The sequence below is a fragment of the Prinia subflava genome, chromosome 6 (assembly GCF_021018805.1).
Source record: "Prinia subflava isolate CZ2003 ecotype Zambia chromosome 6, Cam_Psub_1.2, whole genome shotgun sequence".
Lineage (NCBI taxonomy): Eukaryota > Metazoa > Chordata > Aves > Passeriformes > Cisticolidae > Prinia > Prinia subflava.
Genome location: NC_086252.1, coordinates 21,163,553 through 21,185,163, shown reverse-complemented (window position 1 = coordinate 21,185,163; position 21,611 = coordinate 21,163,553). Strand labels below are relative to the sequence as shown.

The window sequence follows — 21,611 nt, the reverse complement described above, 5'->3', positions numbered from 1 at the left end:
AAAGTAAAAAGAACAGTGAAAAAAAACCTTTACATTTTCATTTATAAAGTAGAAAAGCATAGAAAGACTCATCCTTCATAAAGGACATGTAAACATGATTTAGTAACAACACAGACTCAGTAGAATGAAATGGAAATTATTCCATTGACAGTCTATAGCAAACATAGTTTATAATTAATACCTTAAACAAGGTAACATACTTCAAAAGTTTAAAAAAATCAGAAAAAAAAGAACAACAAAGCATGAAATAAATATGATTGATCAAAAAGAACTCATTAGCTGTCACAGGGAAATATTTGAGTTTAATTCCATTTGGCATAGAAGAAAGTGAATCTATTCAGTAACGATTCACTCACAACTAAGACAAAATCAGCTATTACTGAATCTAAACTAGTGAGAAATATTCTCTGTGAACAGTATCAGCTACCTGGAGAACAAATAAATTATCACCCTCAAAGTTGACACTATGTAGAGAAACAAAAGCAGAGTAATACTCACACTTGTCTCTAATTGCCTTGCAACTTAAAAAAACACCCAAAGAAACAACAAAAACCCCAGTAATATTTAAAGCATTTATTTTGGAAGCACTACTTTCAAAAAGTGTGTTTTTCTTACAAGTATTATTACCATCTAGTGACCCTTGCTCACAGATCTATTTAACTGGAACACCTGAATGACACAGTCTTTGTCATGCCAGATGAAGGCAAAACCCATTCCCATTAAGCAGCATAAAAATGAAGTAGCATTACACATCTAGTTGGCATGAGGAACCACAAGGACCACAATAAAACAAAAATTAACTCAAGTACACATTTTGATTTAGTAACAAAACATTTTCAAAATGACAGCATTGATATGACTGAGCATACTCATATTACTCAACCTCAAATTAGTCCTATTCCATAGGCACGAGTCTATTTTTACATATACTTATGTATATGTGTATATTTATACATATACATACATGACTCCTTGCTGTTAAATGAATTTTGGAAAACATAAAAAATCACCAAAATTTGAGAAACCATGATAAAATCATTAGTCATATACTGAAAAGAAACAGAGGACTAGAATGGTAATTAGGTTTAGAATGTTAGTTTCAATTCAGTTTCAGAAATAATGAATAAGATTATAAATGCAAGAATTGAGCTGCAATGTAATTTCCTTCTTTGTCAATCTTGAAATTTTTACAAAGACTGCCTAGTTGAATCTTTTTAAATCCACTCTTGTGGATTTATTCGTGCACTATCTTTCAATTACAAGACCACATATTGTAACAGTTATAATTAAATTGTATCAGTCACAGTTCAGTCAGAATACAAAATTTCCTTTGACTCAAGATCCAGTAAAAGGGAAGCTTTCAGGTCGAAAGGACAGCTATAGCAAAATCAAAGAATTAATAAGGGTCTTTTGATTTAATAGCAGAACTGTAATACACAGAGAACCTGACATATTTTTTCTCAGGACTTCAAAAAACCCAATACTGTAGTGTCCTAATAAATATAATCAAAGATTATAAAATTAGTAAAGCCTAAGTTAAATCAATGAAACATGGGAAACGTTTATATTCCAAAACATTTAATTTATAGCTTTTAAACAGCATTGCAGACTAAGTTTAAAAAATGTAATCTTTTTGGTAGGCTTGCAAGTTATTCAAGTAATGTCTACTGAAAGGCACCTCTGAGTGTGTTTGTGCTTCAACAGTTAAAACTGAAGTCTTACCTGAAGAAGGATGGCAACATAATCAAGTACATAAATAGAGTTGTACAGTTTAAAATTCTTAGTGCATCTCAAAACATGAAAAATCTTCGTTTCACTCTCCTTTAAACTGGCACGTGTGGTTGACTATGAGATGTGCCTGATCTAGTCTGGAGGTTTGTGTGGTACCTATGGTGGAAGAGTGCTGTTCTGTAAAGAAACATTACTAGGGGAGCAGTAGAACATTTCTTTTCCATGGCTACATTCCTGGGGATGCAAGACAGTCATGACAAACCCAACTGCCATCACTAGCACACCAAGAACAAGAATCAGGCAGGATATGAGGTTATCTGAATGGTTCCACCGCTCCTTGGACAGCTTTAGGTAACACGCTGATGGGATGATAAAAACAAGCGGGGTAGCACTCAGAACTCCCTGTGTGTGGGAAAGAGCAATAGAAAAAACCTCATAAGCATGTTTATTTACATGTGAAGAACAAAAAACTAAATTTTTAAACACTTGTGATTAGACTGATGTAACAGTAAAAACAGAGGATAAAGGCCTTTTCCCATGTTGCTATAAGAAAACATTTTTTTCAAAGTCCCAAATAATATGCAAGAATATCTGTTAAACTATTTAAAATAATTCAGATTTATTTAAATGCTTTTGCTTTGCTAATACAGAATATTTTAACTTTGCAAGAAGCATTAAATCTTATTACCCAAAGTTTCTTAGTTTAAGAGATAAAGTCCAAATATAGTTCTTCAATACCTGAACTGAATTAAAATATTTCAGATAATTCCATGGAAGATTTTAGATATAACACTGGCTTTAAAAGAAATAATTTTTTTTTTGAAAAGTGGAAGCATCATGTAGCAGTTTGAAGAATTCTGATCAGTTTTGACATTTATAAGCTGATTTAGGTTGACTTCCCCATGAATGCAAAGATCCTTTTGAAAGAGACCTTTCCTCTCACTAAAAATTCAGCTCATCTTTAAATGCTCTCTTAGAAAGAGACAAACAAAAAGCACTTTTAAAAATTCTTTTTATAGTAAAGCCACTGCAGATTAGCAGTAGAAATTTGTGTATTTTGTGTAGAAATTTTGAATGTCTGTTACATACTTAACTAACACTATGTTTCAATTTAATTATGGTGAGATAGTAATCCAGCGTAAGTAATAACTCTACATCATCATTTGTACAAAAGTCCCGATATTTGTATGGTAGAACCTGTTAACAGTGATAATTTTAGACATCAGAAACAGGTACGAGCACAAAGTATCTTCCCCATGAAAATTGAGATTTAGGTCTGTGAAGTAACTCAAACCAGCATCCCAGTAAAAGAATAACAAACTCTGTGGCCCTTTGACTCTCATATGACTCAACAGTTTTCCCTGGGGAATTGCCACTGGGCAAACACAATGGCTTAAGTTTGGTTCTAAAACCAGAAAGTAGGGAAAGATTAAGCAGGATCAGAGAAAGAGTTGCAAATGCCATCTGTGATGAAGAGCCAAAAGACAGCTCTTCTGCTGGACAGAAAGTCAGCTGAAAAGACAGATCATCTTTCTTTCACACGTAAATATCTATTCATTTTTCCCTACTGGATATCAAGACTGAACAATCTTTCTGGGCATAACTATTACATCCAATAAATACCTACAGCTGTATTGTCAAATTCTCTCTTAAAAAGGAAAAAAAAAACCAAAACCTAAGATAGGAGCTACCCATGCAAATGCCCGGCTGTCAACTATGTGTAACTGAATCAAGCTATCAGCTTGACTACTGACTAATTGCTTAGGAAAAAAACCACTGCACTGATGGAATGCTTGCTTTTGAGGGAATTGTGTATTTCCAGTGACCATCTCTGGTCAAGCTACTGCTGGTTCTTTCTTTCTACCTCCCTCTTTGTTTTTTGCTCCTTTGGCACAAGGCAATCACTACAATCTGCCCCAGTGTTAGTAATTTGCCAACTTAATCAGAAGCAGGGACTAGAGAAAGAAATGGTAAATTCAATACCATTATAAAGTTTCAATGAGTATTTTAGTGATTTCTGCTGTGGCTTAAACACATTTTGTAAGTCATAGCCACTTGCCTTATCTACAAACTGTTCTAAACCTCCCTCCCCCAGCCATCTGAATTTTACTTCTTGAACTTCCTTTCAGCTTTAGTTATCTGTTTTTGAAGCAGTAATTCCTTCTTCTAACACTACCTCTGACTATGTCAAATTATGTAAGATTTTCAGTAGGGCTGTGGATTTTACAAAGTTCCAATTTATTAATAAGTGATTTAATAAAATAAAAGAGTACACAGGTTCACTTACATTCAGCTCTAAAACTATTCCAAGGCAATCATACGCTAATGATACACCAGTCGCCACAGCAATGATAACTATGGTCACAAAAACATGGAAAACTGTTGAGAGGTTCCCATGGAAAAACACATTGGCAATCACCTGAAACAGAACCACAATTTTAAACCTTGTTTTTTCTCCTTATGATATCAAAGCTTACTCCAAACCTTATAATCTTAGGAAACTAAAGGAATGGGTGAAAATACACTGGCTGAATTTTACTTACCTTGCTTCAAGAAAACACCTCCATCTGCTTCCAAAAATAACCCATAACAGTCATTACTAAAATTGCAGAACACTTGCCAAACTGACTTAGTTATACATGTAGAATTTTAGGATTTACTCTTTTCTCATTTGCCCATTACAGAATAAATCCACTTAAAATTATTTATTGAATTGATGGACTTCCTAGACGGAGATACTTCTAAAAAACAAAACTATTAAGAATGCAAAGTACATACTTTTGGCTACTCTCAACACAGTAACAGCAGTGTCATTTATGCCAAACTTGGAATTTTAAGCAGTCCTGACACTATTAAGTAATTATTAATATAATGTTGCATAATATTATAATAAATGTAAAACAATATGATATGGCCAGTGTCTAAACAGTACAGCTAGTCCCCCATACTTATTGCATATAGCAGGATAAAATATGATGCTATTTATCACATATCAACCATAGACTTCAGCTACAATATGTATTAATAATGTGAGAATATTATTAATATATAAAAAGCAGTGTGAAAGGGGAAATGTAATAAATTCTTACCTCTCTGGTCACAAAACATTCAAGGGGGAAGGTCAGAATTACAGTAACTCCATAACAAAACCTGCCAAATGTAGCAAGGTTGTCGTCTCTGCAGTAGTTTTCAAATATATCTCCTGAGGTACAGCAAAACACCAATTAGCTTGAACTTCACATCATTTACCTATATTTGCAACTTGAAGTGCAGTTTACTGGAGTTACTGAAGTAACTGAGATTTTTCTGATCCCTTCTTCTGATATGCAAATAGAAATTAGTTACAATTTATGTCCAGGAGCAACTTTCAGCTAATCCTGCTGGTAGCAGTGTATTTACCTCAAGTAGCATTTATCTTCAAAAATATTTTAAAATATACATATCAGAGTTTGTCACCTGTTATCTTCCCTGTAACACAGATTTTGTATGAGATGCTGATATCTGATTAAATAAGTATGTGACAGATTCAGAAAGAAAGCTTATGTGTAAAAGACATATTTTCCCTAAAAAATCCTAGAACAACAATTACATAAAAAGGGTAAGTTACCTGTGGAGAACTGCATTTCCTTGACAGTATCTAATCACAGCTAATAAGCTGAAGAGAAGAATTTCAAGTATTCTGACCCCAAAAACCCATTATAAACATATGGATTATTACCTAGCAAACCTTCCGTATCTAAAAACAAAAGCATCACTCTAAAATTCAAATCATCTTGCTTGGTGTTTATCACAAAGAGTCTGTAATAATGATCTCTGAGGCACAAGAGATACTGCAAGACAGTGACAAGACTATCTAACAGTTCTCTTTTATGCCATTACAATACTGTCTCATGATTTACTACTTCAGGGCTCACAATGGCATTGAAGAAGCAATAAGGAGCTTTAAACAGCCAGAAGATTTTGATGGGGAGACAGAAGGTGAGATGGAACCTGCTAACACAAGAGTCATAAGCTGAGGAGGAGCTGCAGGCAAAGCTTTCTGTACCTGAAAGTTCTCAGCCAGGCTGCATTCTGTCTACAACATCTACATGTAGGACATCTACATGTCTAAGTACATCTACAACAGCAACTTATTCTGCTGGAGTAAGCACTAGAGGCTGGAAAAAAGGACAGATAAACCAGGAGTCCCCACCCTACAGTTTCTCTGTTCTCAACTAAATGCTGCTGCTCATCAGAAAAGGAAGAAGCTTGGAAGCCTCCTCCTACAATCCAGAATGTCACTATTAAGTAACAGAAAATATGCTTGCTTATGAAATATGTATTTTCTTTGAAGAAAGTAGTGCACCGAAACCAACTTACACCTTGTTCTTATGAACTTATATTTTTCACTTTGACAAAATCATGTTAAATATGCAACATGATGCAACATGTCCCCCACAGAGGGGACACTAGGAATTGTAACAGCAGAGCAGCTGTTGCAAAGATAGGAAATATCTCTAACTCTAGGATGCTGTATTAGTACAAAGAGGAAAAAAGGTAAGAAAATATACACAGATATATACCAGATACCCTGCAAGACATTTTTTTCCTTACTGCTCTCTGCTGCTGGACCATGTGGATAAATCATAGCTGTGTGGTCTTCAAAGTGTTTTAATGATGGAATTATTTAAAGGGGACTTCCACTGGTGAGGCTTATGCTTAAGAATCTGACAGTTATTAGCACATAGCATTTTTGGATCCTGTTTTGGTTGTTCGGTAACTATGAGGAATGTCCTATTTCTGCCCAAATTTACTATGATTCTTGCATTTTTACAGTCACCAAGATGTTTACAGGAAAAAAAAAATCAGACAGAAAGGCAAAGTGTAAGGATTATAGCAAGCACCAAAATTGAGGGATCAAGCAGTTTACCTTCTGTGTATCCTGTAAAAGTCATATATCCACAGGCAGCGAACACTACACTGATGATAAGAGCAAGGGTCACAGACATATGTGTGACTTGAGACCAATTCTTTAAAGTGGGTTCTTCCAGAGACCCATATATTAAAAAGCTGTTATGGTGGCAGACAAATGCTGAAACACACATGACAGTTATAGCAAATGTATGAATTCATGCATAAATGCATAGAGACACAGCACACTTTGAATCCACTCGCTATTAAATACAAACACTAATCTTGCAATGAGTGGCAAAGGTGCATGGCTTGAACCTTTGCTTGCTTAGTTGATTTGATGAAGGTTTATATTCATCCCAAGATGATTCTGATTGCATTATCCTTAAATGTTATGCCATTTCCCACCCTCCACATCTCCATTCCAAAGCTATTTCCTCTTTCTGCTCTTCTTATACTTAAGAACCCAGCAGCAGATTTGAGAAGTTGTTTTTTTTTTTCTTTTTTTACAATCTATAGAGCCATTTGCTCCTTTTGGACTTCATATGGCATCCATTCTAGGCAGCAGCAGTCATTGGGAAGCCTCAGATTATCACAACATTAACAAGAAATAATATACCAGACCCTGCAGGCAGGAACAGACTTCACAATGAGGACTTTGCTGTTAGAGGTTACCCAAGGGAATGCAGAATGATCCCAGGCCCCTCAGTTTATCAGTTAGATGAACCCACTGTTGCAGGGCTTTAGGATAACCTGGACTCACGTGCGCACTGTCTGCTACAATGGCAAGCCTCTAAGACCAAATGGACAATGGATGAGCTTAATCTTACACAATAACAATGACATTCACATGGATCATTCAATTCCTTTTTTTTTTCTACACCAGCTTAACGTGAATATTAAAAAAATAATTCTTGGTTCGAAATATTAAATAGTTTCTTACAATTGATCTTAATATTGGAAAAAAACCTTAACAGCAAAAAACACTTACCAAATGACATCACCCCAATGGCTTGTACTGCATTTGATTTTGCAAATATCCATGCATTTTCTGATTTGGGTCTAAAATAGACATTTAAATAGATTACCCTCTTTTCAATTATCAGTTATTAAAATGACTCAAGTAATATGCTGTAATACAGAATTGCTGCTAGACAAATCTCCAGAACTCTCTGAAATAGCCCCAGTGTTTATCAACAAGCTGAACACAGCGCAATACCTATCTCATCTCCCTTGTTTCGATTCAAATATTTCTGTAACCATTGTTTACTGTCAAAAATATCAGCCTGTTTCAGTTTTGTGAATAAAGTCTTCAAGTCAGCATATACCAAGAAACAGCAACACAGAAGGTAAAAGCTGTTACTGATTCTGACTAAGATTATCTCAACTGAAAATGTTCTCTGACTATTTAGCGGCAATTTCTACCCTTGAATTTAAACATGTAATCCATGCAGTCTAGGGATACCATTTTACTAGGCTACAAATCAAGTGAGGGAGTTTGCCTTTCTTCACATCTCTTCCAACATAATTCCTCATAGTTCCTCATACTAAAGAGATTCTGCTACTTCCCAAAACATAAAAAAATTGTAAGAGAGTACATGGAGACTTTTACAGGCAGGCAAGAATATAATATTCCCCACACCTCCTCCTCCAGGATATGCTCACAGATTTGGACTTGTGGTAATTGCAATGCTTAGAGTAGGAGAAAACTTTGTTAAAAACCATTTACTGCATGAAATTCATCTTGGAATAAAGAGCCAAAATGAAAAAAGGACACAAAACATCCTTTTCCAGAAATACAATTTGCTAAAACCATCAATGAAATTCATAAGCTAGTTAAATATTGAATTTGTAATATTAAAGCATAGACAATGAAAACCAATCCAGAGAAGCTCGCTCTTAAAAAGTTGGCTACTGCTAACCTTGATTGCTCTGTTTTTATTTAGAGGGAAAGCTGCTGCCACCTGAGGCCTTAAGATGCTCTTTTCCTACTGCCCTAGGAAGCAGTATGGCACTCAGGCCAGTTCTGTGAAGGTGACAATGGCACCTTTCTCTCTCCCTTTCTTTGGTGATCTCTCCCTCCCGCTGGTTTTGACAGCTGCAGTAGCATATGCTATGCCAGGTTTCATTGGTTTCAAATGTTTAAATTACACCTCCAGCCCCTAAAAATAAACAGATTAAAATAAAAGTAATAATAAAAAAAGGTAAAAAAAGTTGCAGTTTCCTCTTTCAGAACTCATATCTTACTATTTCTTGAGTTCAAATAGTCAGTCCTTCTTTTTCCATGTTAATAAAACCCAGACTTAAAGTACCTAATACATTTGGTTCAGACTTAGAGCAGCTTTTCAGCTCTTAAGCTGTGGTTGCCAAGCTTGCTTTTGAAGTTAACAGAACTTGAACATCAAATCAAGTTCCCTTTCTTTGTCCTCAGGTACAGTACATTGTCTTGAACTGCTGTAACATACTGCTTCGAGCCTTAAGCAGCTGAATATAGCCCTCCTAAAACATCCTCAGACTCAGCAAGTAGATGTAAAGTACTATGGATGAAACAGAGCTATCTGGTATTTGTCTTGAGAAATATGAGTTCTGACTCTCTATAGCTACTGTTGTTCCTTATATAAGCTCCCTTAATAGTATAGTGCCACTGATTTGAAATCACTACTCCTAGAGATGTGTCTTGAAAATTAATATTAATAACTCTGAATGTAACATTTTCCAGGAAAGCATTCACATCTGATTGCAAAAAAGTAGTATTTCAAAATAAAAAGAGTATAAAGGAAGCTAACACTACATTTGCTCCATTCTGTAACCACTAGAGGTCAGCTTTGATAATAAACATATGAAGTGAAAATCTGTTTTATGTTTTACTTTGACAGCAGAATTTATCAGTTTTCTTTGACTCTTTCCCAGTAGTAATTAAGTTAGATTATCTAATGCCTTATAAATCAAAATATTTTTAAATGTACAGAAATAGTGTTTTTGCCTGAAACACATTTAATTTCCGTGAAAATGGTACATCCTGAGCAATGCTATATTATGAGCTCCCACAAATACGGATTTAAAAAGGGAATTCAGAAAGCACATTCATTTCACTTGAAACATTTTTTAATAAAGTGGCAAATTAATTAAAAAAAACCCAAGTCACAGGAGCTGGTTTTCCCCTTGCACAGAGCTAGCTTATGCACTAGCAATACGCAAAAGACCAAGATATTGCTTTGCTTTACCAATGAACGACAAATCAGATTAGGAGTATTATTTGGGGGAAAAATCCAAAAGAACAAAATCCTGCTTATTTAGCAGCCTAAGAAGATAAATTCCTTCCATTCTAGTTGCAGAATAGAGGAAGAATTTCAGATCCCTGATTTGAACACTACCAGCAGCTTGTAATGTCCTACAATGTATACTGGCACAGATGTGCTGTTTTCTTCAGTAATTCATACACTGCTGCATGTGCTTTGAAAAACATTTTCATATTGTGAAAATCTCATGCAGTGAAAGCACACAGCCAGAAATTTCACTTCTGAGTGGTTGGAACTGAGAGTCAACAGTTCTAGAGCTGTGATCACATAAATAAGAAGTTACCTCAAGTTCAGTCTGCAGAACACACAGACTTAGGAAAAGCACATGGGAAAGGGCGCAGGTGACATAAAAGTGTCTGTATAAAATAAGACTTCATAGAAAGACTTCTCAGAAAGAGAAAACAGTAGGTGTTAGTTATGGAAGAGCCATATAGTGAACAGTCACATAAAATCACTCACAAGTCAAAGGGCAGCATGGAAACATCATCTGTCAAAGTAAACACACACACATTGATATAAATATATGCATCTCTGTGGGCAGATGCATACATACACTGAATGAATATCACAAGAATACAGGATAACTTGTGGTTTTTCAATACTGCTGCTACTGTTCAGATGTGGTGTGGGTTTGTTTTGGGTTTTTTTTTTGTTTGTTTGTTTGTTTGTTTGTTTTTTTTTTTTTTTTTTTTTTTTTGAGGGGACCTTTGTTCTGACCTACATTCTTGTTAGGAGTTACTAGGGGAAGATTTTAACTGCTGCTTATACAAGAAGAGCATTAACTGTGAAAATCTGGGAATGACAAAACCAGCTAGCTCTATGCTTCTCATTCAGTGTATAAAAGCATAGGCTATGCCTGCATGAACATGAAGTTTTTTCATGCTGAAGTACTAGTTAGATGAAACAATGAAAAGCAGAAAGAAGAAATAAATTTTTGAACTACATGCACTTGCTGACAGCTGTACTGTTTATCATATATAGTAGAAGCTGAAACACAAAGTGAAACCTGAGATGTAATTTACCTGCAGTTCTTGGGAGAAAATAGTAAAAGATTAAGTAAAAAGACAGTTTAAGGGAGCTCCCATACAGGAAAAATCTTAGCTGAAACTAAGACAAAATCAAGACAGACTGTAGGAAGTAAGGCCTAGCAATGAAAAGGACCAGAGACTAGGAAAATAATGCTTTACTCAGACTTCAGTATATGCAAGTGAAAATATACCATAATTAACATAATGAGTTCTAAAAAGTTTTGAAAATATTCACGTTTATCTACCCAAGAACAGGGAAATTGAGCAGAAAAAAATGAACCAGGCAAAGGATACAACATCCTAACAGGGCAAGCATCCAGATCATGAGTAATAGTTGGGCAAATCTGTTTGGCAGTCTAAGATGGCCTATCTTTTACTTCTTGTAAAACACTTGCAGCATAATAGTCCCCATCATAAAATCAATGCAATACAAAAATCTTTTCTGTCATTTATACAAAAATGCTGCAGCAGAAGAGTGCATGAGAAACAAAACATCTTTAATGAAGGCAAGAGAAATAAATATCCCTGATGTCAACCAGCTTGTGGCTATGAAACACTGACTTGAAAAAAGAAAGGCAATTTCTAGAGAGGAACAAAGTCAGTTTTTTGACAGGGGAGCTACATGTTGTAATGAGCAAAATATTTCCATCATTTTGGATTGGAGATCAGGGTCAAATTGCCAAGTTTAGGTGCAAACCAGCAGTTAATATAATCCAGAATCATCTCACAGACTCATTCAGGTTTCATTCAATGATTTAAACATTTAGGGAATTATTGCAACATTTCAATTTAATTCTATTCTAAGGTAAAATACCTTTCTAGGTCTTTTTGAACTTTAGAAGTTTAAAAATACTGAAAAGTTCATAGATGCTGAATATAACTTTAATCAATATAGTGGAAGGAAAATGAGTAGAGCTCACATTAGGCTTGGATTTTATATTAATCAAAGTCATCTTGTGAAAGGACACAGACAAGGCAAAGCTTATGTTATGTCAGCCCAACTGTAGATACAGCTACTTCTGCTCTTCTTTCTTCCTTAATGAATTACTTAACAGTTCCATAAATATAAAGTAGCTTAGTTGGGATTTTTTAATTTCATCACACACTAAAGTTTACCTTTGCTTACTACTGGATTTTTTTTATATGAAGGAAAGAATCAACTTTTTACTTTCAAGTTTTTTCCTGAGCCTCAGTGTTTTATCCCTGTGATCAGCTGCCAGTTGAATAATTCCCATATCCTCTTTATGTGTAGCAGATGCTCTTGAAGTTTTTCATAGACATTTATGTATTATGGAGACACTGACATCATAACATTCTTGCTAAAGAACACCAAATTAAAATGATCTCTCTTTGTAACCTACATAAAATATTTCTTTTTAAAGCAAGGAATGTTAGTTTCAGGTTTTAAAGCATGAAGTTATTCCATGCAGTATTAACATGCTGCACTTTACAGTCTGAGTTAATTCTTACCTATTTTTTCTGATCACAGTAAGTAAATAACCACCCATAAGCAAATGGGAATAAAGATCAGGTCAAAATGTATTTTTATCCAACATCTTAAAATACTGAGAATGAACTCTTAATAATCCAGAACACTGGATTCTATCTGCAGGTTTATTGTATCATTCAGTTAACAATAATCATATGGATGATAGTTATCAAAACCAAAACTGAAAAAAAAAGTATCTCAGTTTTATATTTGTCGTAAGAGGAAATAAATTAAACCAAGTAATCCTGCATCTTCAATACATTTTGTTTTTCTCATGAGAATGTAACAATAACATTCCTAAAATGTCCTTGGACAACCTGTCCTATACCCAAAGCAAATAAAAAGACGCAACATTCAGAACCTTGTAATTCTTGTTTAAAATAGTAACAATCTTGTTGTTTCTCTGATGGTCTAAAACATTGCAGAAAGTTCCATATTATTGCAGAAAATATCCTCTATTGCTTTGTTGTCCAAGTAATATTTAATTTTCAACTAGAGCATGGACTGCATTTAAGCAAGAAAATTTTTCAGTTCCACATAATGATCTTGTACCTCTCAAAGGGAAGAAGTATTCACTTTGAAAAATCTAAAGGTAAATGAAAACTGATTACTACTCAGAAAGTAATTATCAAAGCGGGAAGATATCAAAATGGGATTCCAGTGGAACTGGACATGAGTCCAGTATTTTGAATGTATTCCACAATAACTCAAATGATGGAACAAGAAGCAAAAAGTGTCTTTAATGGGCAGCATGAAATGTGCAATTAACACAGTCACGCTAGGGAATGGGAGGAAAAAAGAAAAATCACAAATATTTTGGTAAATGAAGAAATCATCTGATAAAGCAGCATTCAATTCTGTTATGACAAATTTTACAGTTATGCAGAGGATAAAAAGGCTTCAAAAGAACAAGGCAGGGAAAAAAAAACAAAGAAAAAAAGTCCCAAACTTCATGAGAAGAGTATCAAAGAAAGGAAAATTCACCCGCAAACAGTTCTGCAGAGTACCTCATGCTTGGTAGTTCTACTAGACTGCAAATTCAAGGCACATGCATGAGACCATGCTATTTTCCAAAGAGGCTAACATCAAACTAGGTTACATAAACAGAGGCATGGCAGTTCTCAAGGGATACAATTGAAATGGACCTTACAACACTTTGCATTTAAGATACATCAATCTTTCTTCTCTACTCCTCAGAGGGAATATCCAAGGCAGGTGGGGCACCATATTTAATTTGCAGAAAACTTCAGGCAGACATTGAGCACTATTAGAAGCACAGGAAACGACAAAAAGAGAAACCTTAAAGGAACTGTGCTTGTTTACTCTGTAAGCTGGACCTCCAAAGGGGGACAAATTACAGCTTTTTTTTTACAGGTGTTTTTCAAGCACTTGAAAAAGCATAAACAGTTTGCTGTCCATATCCACTGTGGTTAGGGCAAAAAACAACCAAATATGAAATGGAGTCATAGACATTTAGGAAGAATTCATAAGAAAAGGCTAGTTAAGGATTGGAATGGGAAACCATGGAATTGTCTAGTTTGTTCTTGGCAATCACCTGTCATCAATGGCAGGCACATAATCAGTTCTGCCATATAATAGTAGTAGGGATTAAATATTCTTGTAAAAATATTGTAAAAAATTGTCCGCATCAAGCCTTTATCCAGGACTGTACAGATTCATTTCTTATATGACAGATACAAGGACTGTGCTTTCATAATAATGATTTTTAAAAATCTCTTTGGGAACTCTGACTTCTATTATATTTTAATAAGGATTCCCAGTAAATGTGTTAATTCACTTGTTTCGCTTGTAATATGATGAGACCCATATTAAAATGTAACAGTATTCTTTATTTTCATTGCAAAAAAAACCAGTCCTACCAATACACAACTAACAAAATAGGAGAGAATTTTAACACCTAAAGTACACGTCTATGTCTAACTGTAAAATAAAAATAGCAAAGATAGTAAAAATAGACATTAACAGAATGTTGGTGAGGAAAAAAAAATTACCAACTGTTTATCAACTTGCTAGATGCATTTTTGAAAACAAGAAGTGTAAAGGCAGAAATGGAAGTCTCTAAAAAAATTAAAAAGTAAAACTTCAAAAATCACTCAAAAACCAAATAGCATGTACTGTAATAAAAAATAAAACCATGCATTCCATATTTTTCAGTGCATCACAACTGCGGAGAAGAAATGTTACCATAGTAACAAGGTTATCAGAAAGTATTATATATAGCATCTTCCTTTTTTAACAGGGACTTTTGAGATTAACCTTTAAATACCCCTTTGACACTCGGTGTGAAAAACATGCTGCTCCACAAATATGGTGGGGAGGGAAGTTCCACACTGTTCTGAGAGAGAGATTTTGTGGATGATAGACAACATCATCTGCTACAACTTAACAAACTGCTATTCTAGGCATTTCGCTACCATTAAAGCTGAATACCCTGCAATTAACCCATGTATCACAGCAGTAATACAAATGAACAACTGTGCCTAACACTGATGAAACAATCCTGGTGGAAGACTCTACTTAGGGAAATGTAAGAAGTACCATGTTCCAATAAACAAAAGGTAAGAAGTACCTGTTCCAATAAACAAAAAAGCATATTCAGAAACAGAATTTTCATCTTTATTAATACATCCATACTTTTAAAGGATGAGAAAAAAACAGCCCTTCTCAGCCTTTAAGAAAAAATAATAAATTCGTAACACTTTCTTGCAATATAATCAAAAAATAATGTCACAGCACATACTTACATGTACTATATTAACTTGAACACTCCAAAGTCCAATGTTAAATCCTACTTTCACAGTATGAGTGCTCTGAGTGTTTTTCATATTATATAGTTGTTTTCTCAAATGACAAAATAAAGATTTTATTATTGTATTATTTTTAAAACATTCTCAGTATTTGTTTTTTATTTTTATTATGAAATTATTATATTTATCTTATCAGAAAAAGAAATATTCCTAAGATAGTAGCTATTTTAAGATTGTAAATATAGGCAGTCTCACGATGATGGAAAAAAAAATCTCAAATGACAGGCAATCTCACATGCTGATTTAGGACCCACCTGCTATTAGTCATCCATAATTCTTGTTTATCTCTAGGTGTTTTGAGACTTTCTAGATTTGCTTATACCCAATAGAGAAAAAAAAACTATGAAGGATGAAGTATATTTAGCTGTTCATTTTGTATTACTGTTGACAGAGATTTTTCAATTATCTGTCTGTTACGAAGCAGGCATGTTCCACAACTATGCAAGTAAGTGCAATAGTGAAATAACAGATTATATATGAACAAAAGCTCACTTTGTGGCAAGTGTAAGAATACTCACACTTGTGGACTGAAGGTTACTGTTCTCACCATCACAATAATCAGGATGACAATGGTCAGAATCAGAGAAAGAAGAGAGATCTATAAAGGTAAAAACATGACTTCAGTCAGTAAGCTGCTGAAAGGTTGTCCTTTGAGGAACATCATGCATTTGTTAACTATTTACATGAAGCTATGACTGGCACTTATTTTCAATGGCATACAGAACAACAAACAAAAATCAACTGCTGTTATGATTTACCTTTCCCAATTTTGCTATGTCTCGATATAAAGATATAGGTAAGGTAAAGATGATGGTGGTAAGAAGAATGATGAAGTGACGGTTGGTAAGCACATTATCCAGCCCAACTAAAAAAGAAAATAATTTATTTCTTTAAGAGAATGACTTGAGGAAAAGATTAGCTACATTTGAAAGGTTAGAAGTAAAAAACTGTTGGTGATCAAGTTTTTATTCCCTTTACTCAGGCTAAGTAACACTGAAAATTAGGCATTAACTAACACTTGGAAAGCCATGCACGGCATGGGCATAAACATAAGAATTCTGCAAATTCAAACCAAATGCATAACATACGGGATATATTAAATCAAAATTGCAAAGCCTGGATTCCTCCATATAGACTGGTATTAATGTCTTTCGTCTTGTCTGGGTCAATACTGGGAGACTGCGAGTAAAAAATTCTACTACTTCTTTCTGCCATTTAGTCAAAATTTTTTTGATGCTCTGGGTTGACATCAATTATTGTGCTGTTTAGGATAGCACTGTTCTCTAAGAAAGAGCCAAAAATAAGTTAATTCTGAGGCTTTTTTCGTGCACCTCCTTTCTTGCCATCAGCCAGCTTCCACTTGCAAAGTAGATTACCATGTGAAGGCAACAATGCTGTTATAATATTCCATGCAATCAGTAGGATTTGTTTGCATAACTGCTGGGTTTTTTCAAGCCAATGCCAACTTAAAACATTTCCAAGTTTCAGTGAGGCCACCATAAATCACTGGCTTGAATGAATACTTGAATAATAATTATGTCTGGAAAGTGACGGGCAATTGACATGGAAAACTCAGTGTTCTGTCCCATCTTCTCTTTGGGAGATTATAATGCTTTCCCACCTACTTCCAGGCAGGTATTCTACCAGATAGGCAATAAGATCTGCCACGCTGGGGATTCTCCCTATTACAGAAGTCATATTGTATATAAATTATTAGGCATTCACTGTCACTGTCAATTTGATCAGGTGAATACCTGTGTTACAGAACAACAGAGCGCGACAATTAAAACCACATCCACACCTTTTGCGTTTCACATGCTGAAAATCAGAGTTCTCCTGTGGAAATGAAACAGTTCATACAAAAACGCATTTCCACTTCATTACAGACATATTTTCTCCTAGTTTAATTTCCCAGGGAAGAATGTTTTAACTTAGCTGCTTTTGTGCTAAAGTAGATATCAAACACGTACACATATTGCTCCACTGATGCTGCTGTGAAAAATTAAGAGCACAGGAAGGGAAACAAGGGGGTATGAGTTAAAAAGCATTACATTCATTATATTATTTGCAGCTTATCCAGAATTATTCACTAGATGAAGTACAGGTTCGCTATTTAAATTGTTGTTATTATAGGAAATATCTAAAAAAATTACAAAACCCAATAATCTTGTAAATACACAACTGTGGAAGACTCACTTCTATTTGCTTAGTATTTCACTGAAATACTAATACATCTGGTCTCTTCACTGACACTGAGTCCACTGATAGCCAAGGACTAGGATTCATAGTTTTTATTTGGGAAAGGCTTATTAAAGAAAAAAAAAACCAAACTCAAAAAACCCCACTCATAGACATATGCTTCAAGTTCTTAATTTGAAGGAAAATTAAAAGTAATTTAGAAGCAAAATTACAGGTAATTCCAGAAAAATTCTGCTATGCTTTTATCCAATACATAATCCCCCATTCTTAAAATTTTTAAATGCATCTTACCTCCAGGAATTCTCTGAAAAACTTTCGTTAAAGTGTCTCCTGTTATTATGTTGTAACTGATCATAGCTTAAAGAAAGTAAGTTTTTTGTTAGTACAAGTCATATGCAAAATATTTGATTAACACTGAATACACAAATTTTGTAGACTTCAGGATTATATGTTACTATCCCTCTAATACGAATTCTGGCTAGCAGCAACAACTTATAAGTTTCAGGTTTAAAAATGTAATTATTTAACACTTCCTTTTTTCAACAGGTACAACCTAAGCAATAATGCAGCCTGATAACCAAGGCCATTGTGCTAAGTGGCCATATAAAGTTACTTCAGAAGAGGATAAAAAAACCTGTTTGTTTCAAAATAGCAGTTCTTTGTCAGTTTATTTTCAAATGCTTGTTTCTATTTAGTAAATCTCCTAATAATCAGTTCTGCAATGAAATGCATAAGACTTTCCAGCTCATGCAAAAAGCTAGCAAACTCTTTAAACCAGAAAAAAGAAGGAAAAAATAGATTAGGATATCAGATATGGACTTCAATTCCTCCCTCTAATTAATAAGTGCTGTGGCCTTAACACTCATATTTTCTTATCTAACTCTACACTAAGAGTGTGCAAATTTGTGCACATGTATATATGTACATACAAAACATAATTATACACTCCTGTGGTCTTCTGCATTTAGACAGCATATATTTAGGTATTGACCTTAACTATACATAAATATTCAGTGTTGTGAAATTGTAAGTCATTACCACTACTTATATAAATTAATTCAAACAGATACAAGAGCATAACCATAGCTCTACGGTAAGGACTGAGACCTGTACAATTTTTTTTGTTTTATTGATGGAGTAGTCAATTTACAAAGGAGTATAATTAAATGTGCAACACTGTTGCCTGCAGTAACAGTAATTTGATGCCATTAAAAATCTCAGGTACCTGTAGCCAGACCCAAATTAGGAATTTTGATCTGTGACTGTGTGATCACCAAGTTCAGACTCTTGACATCTCAAGTCATCATGCCTTGCAGCTCCATGTGTGAAAATATCAAGACTATTTAAGATTTGATTTAATTACATTGCTACAGCAGGGAACAGATTCAGAATATAACTTTATTTCAAACTTCTGGTATAATAAATTCCTGCCCAGATATTACCTTCTTTTTCATTTACTATTTCCTCTTCAAAGGGGTCTTGACTGCCCAATTTCCTAGTACCTTGTGGGGTATGAGGCTGAACTAATGCTTTTGAAGAGCAATGACAGCACATAATCCAGCAAGACCTTCAGTGGCTTCCCCAATTAAAGTAACATTGCATCTCTGAAAAAATACTAATTCAGTATACTCCTAAATTCATATTTTCCTTTTGTTTCAGATACATCTTTGTTTCTACAGCTTTATGCTCTGCTACTCAACCTATAAAAGAATGTCCTTTGCTGTTTTTCTAGCTACTTTTGTCATTAATTTTTATACATCTGACCACCAATTTCTCTACTATTACATTTTAGTCCATTTCTATTATTCTGATCCTTCAATTCATTGCATTAGTCCTCAGTCATTCTTCAGAAGCCACAACAAATTTATTTTTTAAATGGCAAAGAAGCACATACAGTACATTCTTTATACAGTTCTTAATATTCATTCAGTAAAACAATGAAGTAATGTGAAAAAGCTTGTTACTTATAAAACTTAACATTTATATTTTATGCGATCTTACCAATAAACGGATATAAAAACTGGAGAATTGAAAGGATTAGATAACCTACAAGACCATATGTTTTTTTGACCAGCTCTTGATAGGTTTTGGTACTGGACAAGTTTCCTCCTTTGATCAGTAATATGATGGAGTAATCTGTCAAAATATAAAATTACTGTTAAAAATTATATGAGCCAACTTGTGTTTGATTACTTTTAACCTTCTTTCACTCCTCTAAAATAAAAGAAGTTTGTAAAAAGAAAAGCAGTGGCACTAGGAAGAGCAGATATCAGAAACCTCAAAATCTTTTAACCCACCAAACCCAGGAGCTACAGGCGTATATTGGCAGAAAAATACTTAAAATCATAGTACAATCAAAGGTTTTCATTCTGCTGTCTCCTTTTAAAAAGATCCACTCAATATTCAGTCTCTTAATTAGGATAAAAACAATGGACTCAAACAGGTAATAATGAGGGCCCAAATAAGAATGTTCTTTCAAATGTTACCTCGACTAGGGAACTAAGGCTTTATGAAAATAAATGCAGTCAAAAAGCAGCTTTGTGTGTTGTACAGTGTAATTCTCTACTTTTACTAATCTGCTCAAGGGATTAGTGAGGTAAGGAAAAAATAAATCATTTTTATTGTCATAGATATACTTGTTTAAGGTATCATTAAGCTCAAGATCAGCTAAAATATTGCAGGACTAATTTTATTTTTACAACAGAAACTGCCTTTAGAGTACCTGTAATGTAGGCAACCACAAACAAAAGCAGTATTCCTAGAGGAAAGCCAGCTTCCTTCATCGAATATGGCAATCCTGCAAAGCAGAAAAGGAGAGATTCTAGAAGACTCTTTCCAAATATTTATTTGTGAGAATCAAAGTAAAGAAAAATTCAGATTTTAAAAAATGCTAGTAATCTCCCAAATTGGACCAGCATGGTTAATAACCTCAAAAAGACAATTTTCAGTGGACAAAGTATTGTTTCAGTATGAAGTTCAGTCAGCACCCACCCAACGTCTCTGACCATTATGGCCAAGAGACTCTGAGGTATTTATCACTGAGGTGTGGTCTCAGCTGACACCTCTGCATTTTTGCAAAGTAAGCAAATAAATACAGAGAAAAATCTTTGCTATTCTCCAAGCTGGATAGTCATGCATGAATAAAGAAGGCTGAATACAGGATAGTTAAGAGGAGCAGATTTACCTATAATGCCTGATCCTATGATTGAATTAATAATGTTAAACCCAGCTGATGCCAGATCACTGTTTCCTCCTTTATTCCTGGGCTTACTGAGGAGGGCTATTTGGTCATCTGTTTCCACCTATTTCAGGAAGACAAGGAAAACATTATACATGAGAAAACTAGGTGAGAACAAGGATTTTGCACACAGTATAATAAAGATTTTTAGAAGCTGTCACAGACTCAGATTTGTAGAGGTATTTTGATAAATAAATCCCATTTCTTTCAGTGAGAAATCAAAGGGGTATTAAGCAGCTAATTCCTGTATAAGTCTGACCCATAATCTTCTGTAATTCTCTGAAAAATAATAAGTGGAAGGACAGAAATATATATAAACTCAGAGGCAGGCTGCTAAACAAAGACATTCTTAGTCATGTTTCAAAGGTAGAAATGTGAATCAAGTATTTTTGAAAATATTTTGGCTAATACAATTGCTCATTAAAAAACGTTCCTGAATCAGGGAGATGAAATTAATGTCAGGACTTACTGTAAAGCATGTTGACATCTTAACATACTCTAACCCAAGGTTTCATCCAGTATTTTAAATATTTCTGTGCCATTCCATGGTTTAGTTAATTATGAATAGGTAATGACACTATAAAAATCACCTAGTCCCAGAAAGTTTCTGTGGGAAAGAACCAAAGTTCAAAGCACAATATGTAGCCAGTAGCTTCAAAAATTAACATTCGTATCTTCATAAAAGAACTTTTTAATAAACATCCAGTAATCCTCTCCTTAGATCACCACTGTGCTGCCAGAGAACATTTTAGAATTATTCATTTGAAAGACCGTATTTTACCTGAAGTTGTAAAATTCAAGAGACTAACAAGCACTTAATGAATAAAATGCTTGCCTGTGTTCACTGTACTGAGTATGAAGATAAAACCACTATTTCATGGACGCAGAAGCCTATTTAACATACATAGC

At 34.4% G+C, this 21,611-nt stretch overlaps 1 protein-coding gene across 2 annotated transcripts; it reads right to left on the bottom strand.

Annotated features, from left to right (window-relative positions):
• Positions 1–266: 266 nt before the first annotated feature.
• On the bottom strand, positions 267–20,261 carry SLC38A11 (solute carrier family 38 member 11). 2 transcript variants are annotated; one of them, XM_063399828.1, is made up of 10 exons: positions 20,187–20,261; positions 19,466–19,600; positions 17,756–17,821; positions 16,024–16,130; positions 15,784–15,863; positions 7,613–7,683; positions 6,641–6,802; positions 4,821–4,933; positions 4,019–4,150; positions 267–2,133 (listed from the first exon to the last, which is right to left on the bottom strand). In XM_063399828.1, the coding sequence occupies exons 1-10, from the start codon at positions 20,245–20,247 to the stop codon at positions 1,888–1,890; spliced, it is 1,173 nt and encodes a 390-aa protein (XP_063255898.1). In that variant the 5' UTR covers positions 20,248–20,261; the 3' UTR covers positions 267–1,887. The 2 variants fall into 2 exon arrangements, with proteins under 2 accessions (XP_063255898.1, XP_063255899.1); XM_063399829.1 differs by lacking the exon at positions 17,756–17,821 and having other exon boundaries at positions 20,187–20,247.
• Between the last annotated feature and the right edge of the window lie 1,350 nt (positions 20,262–21,611).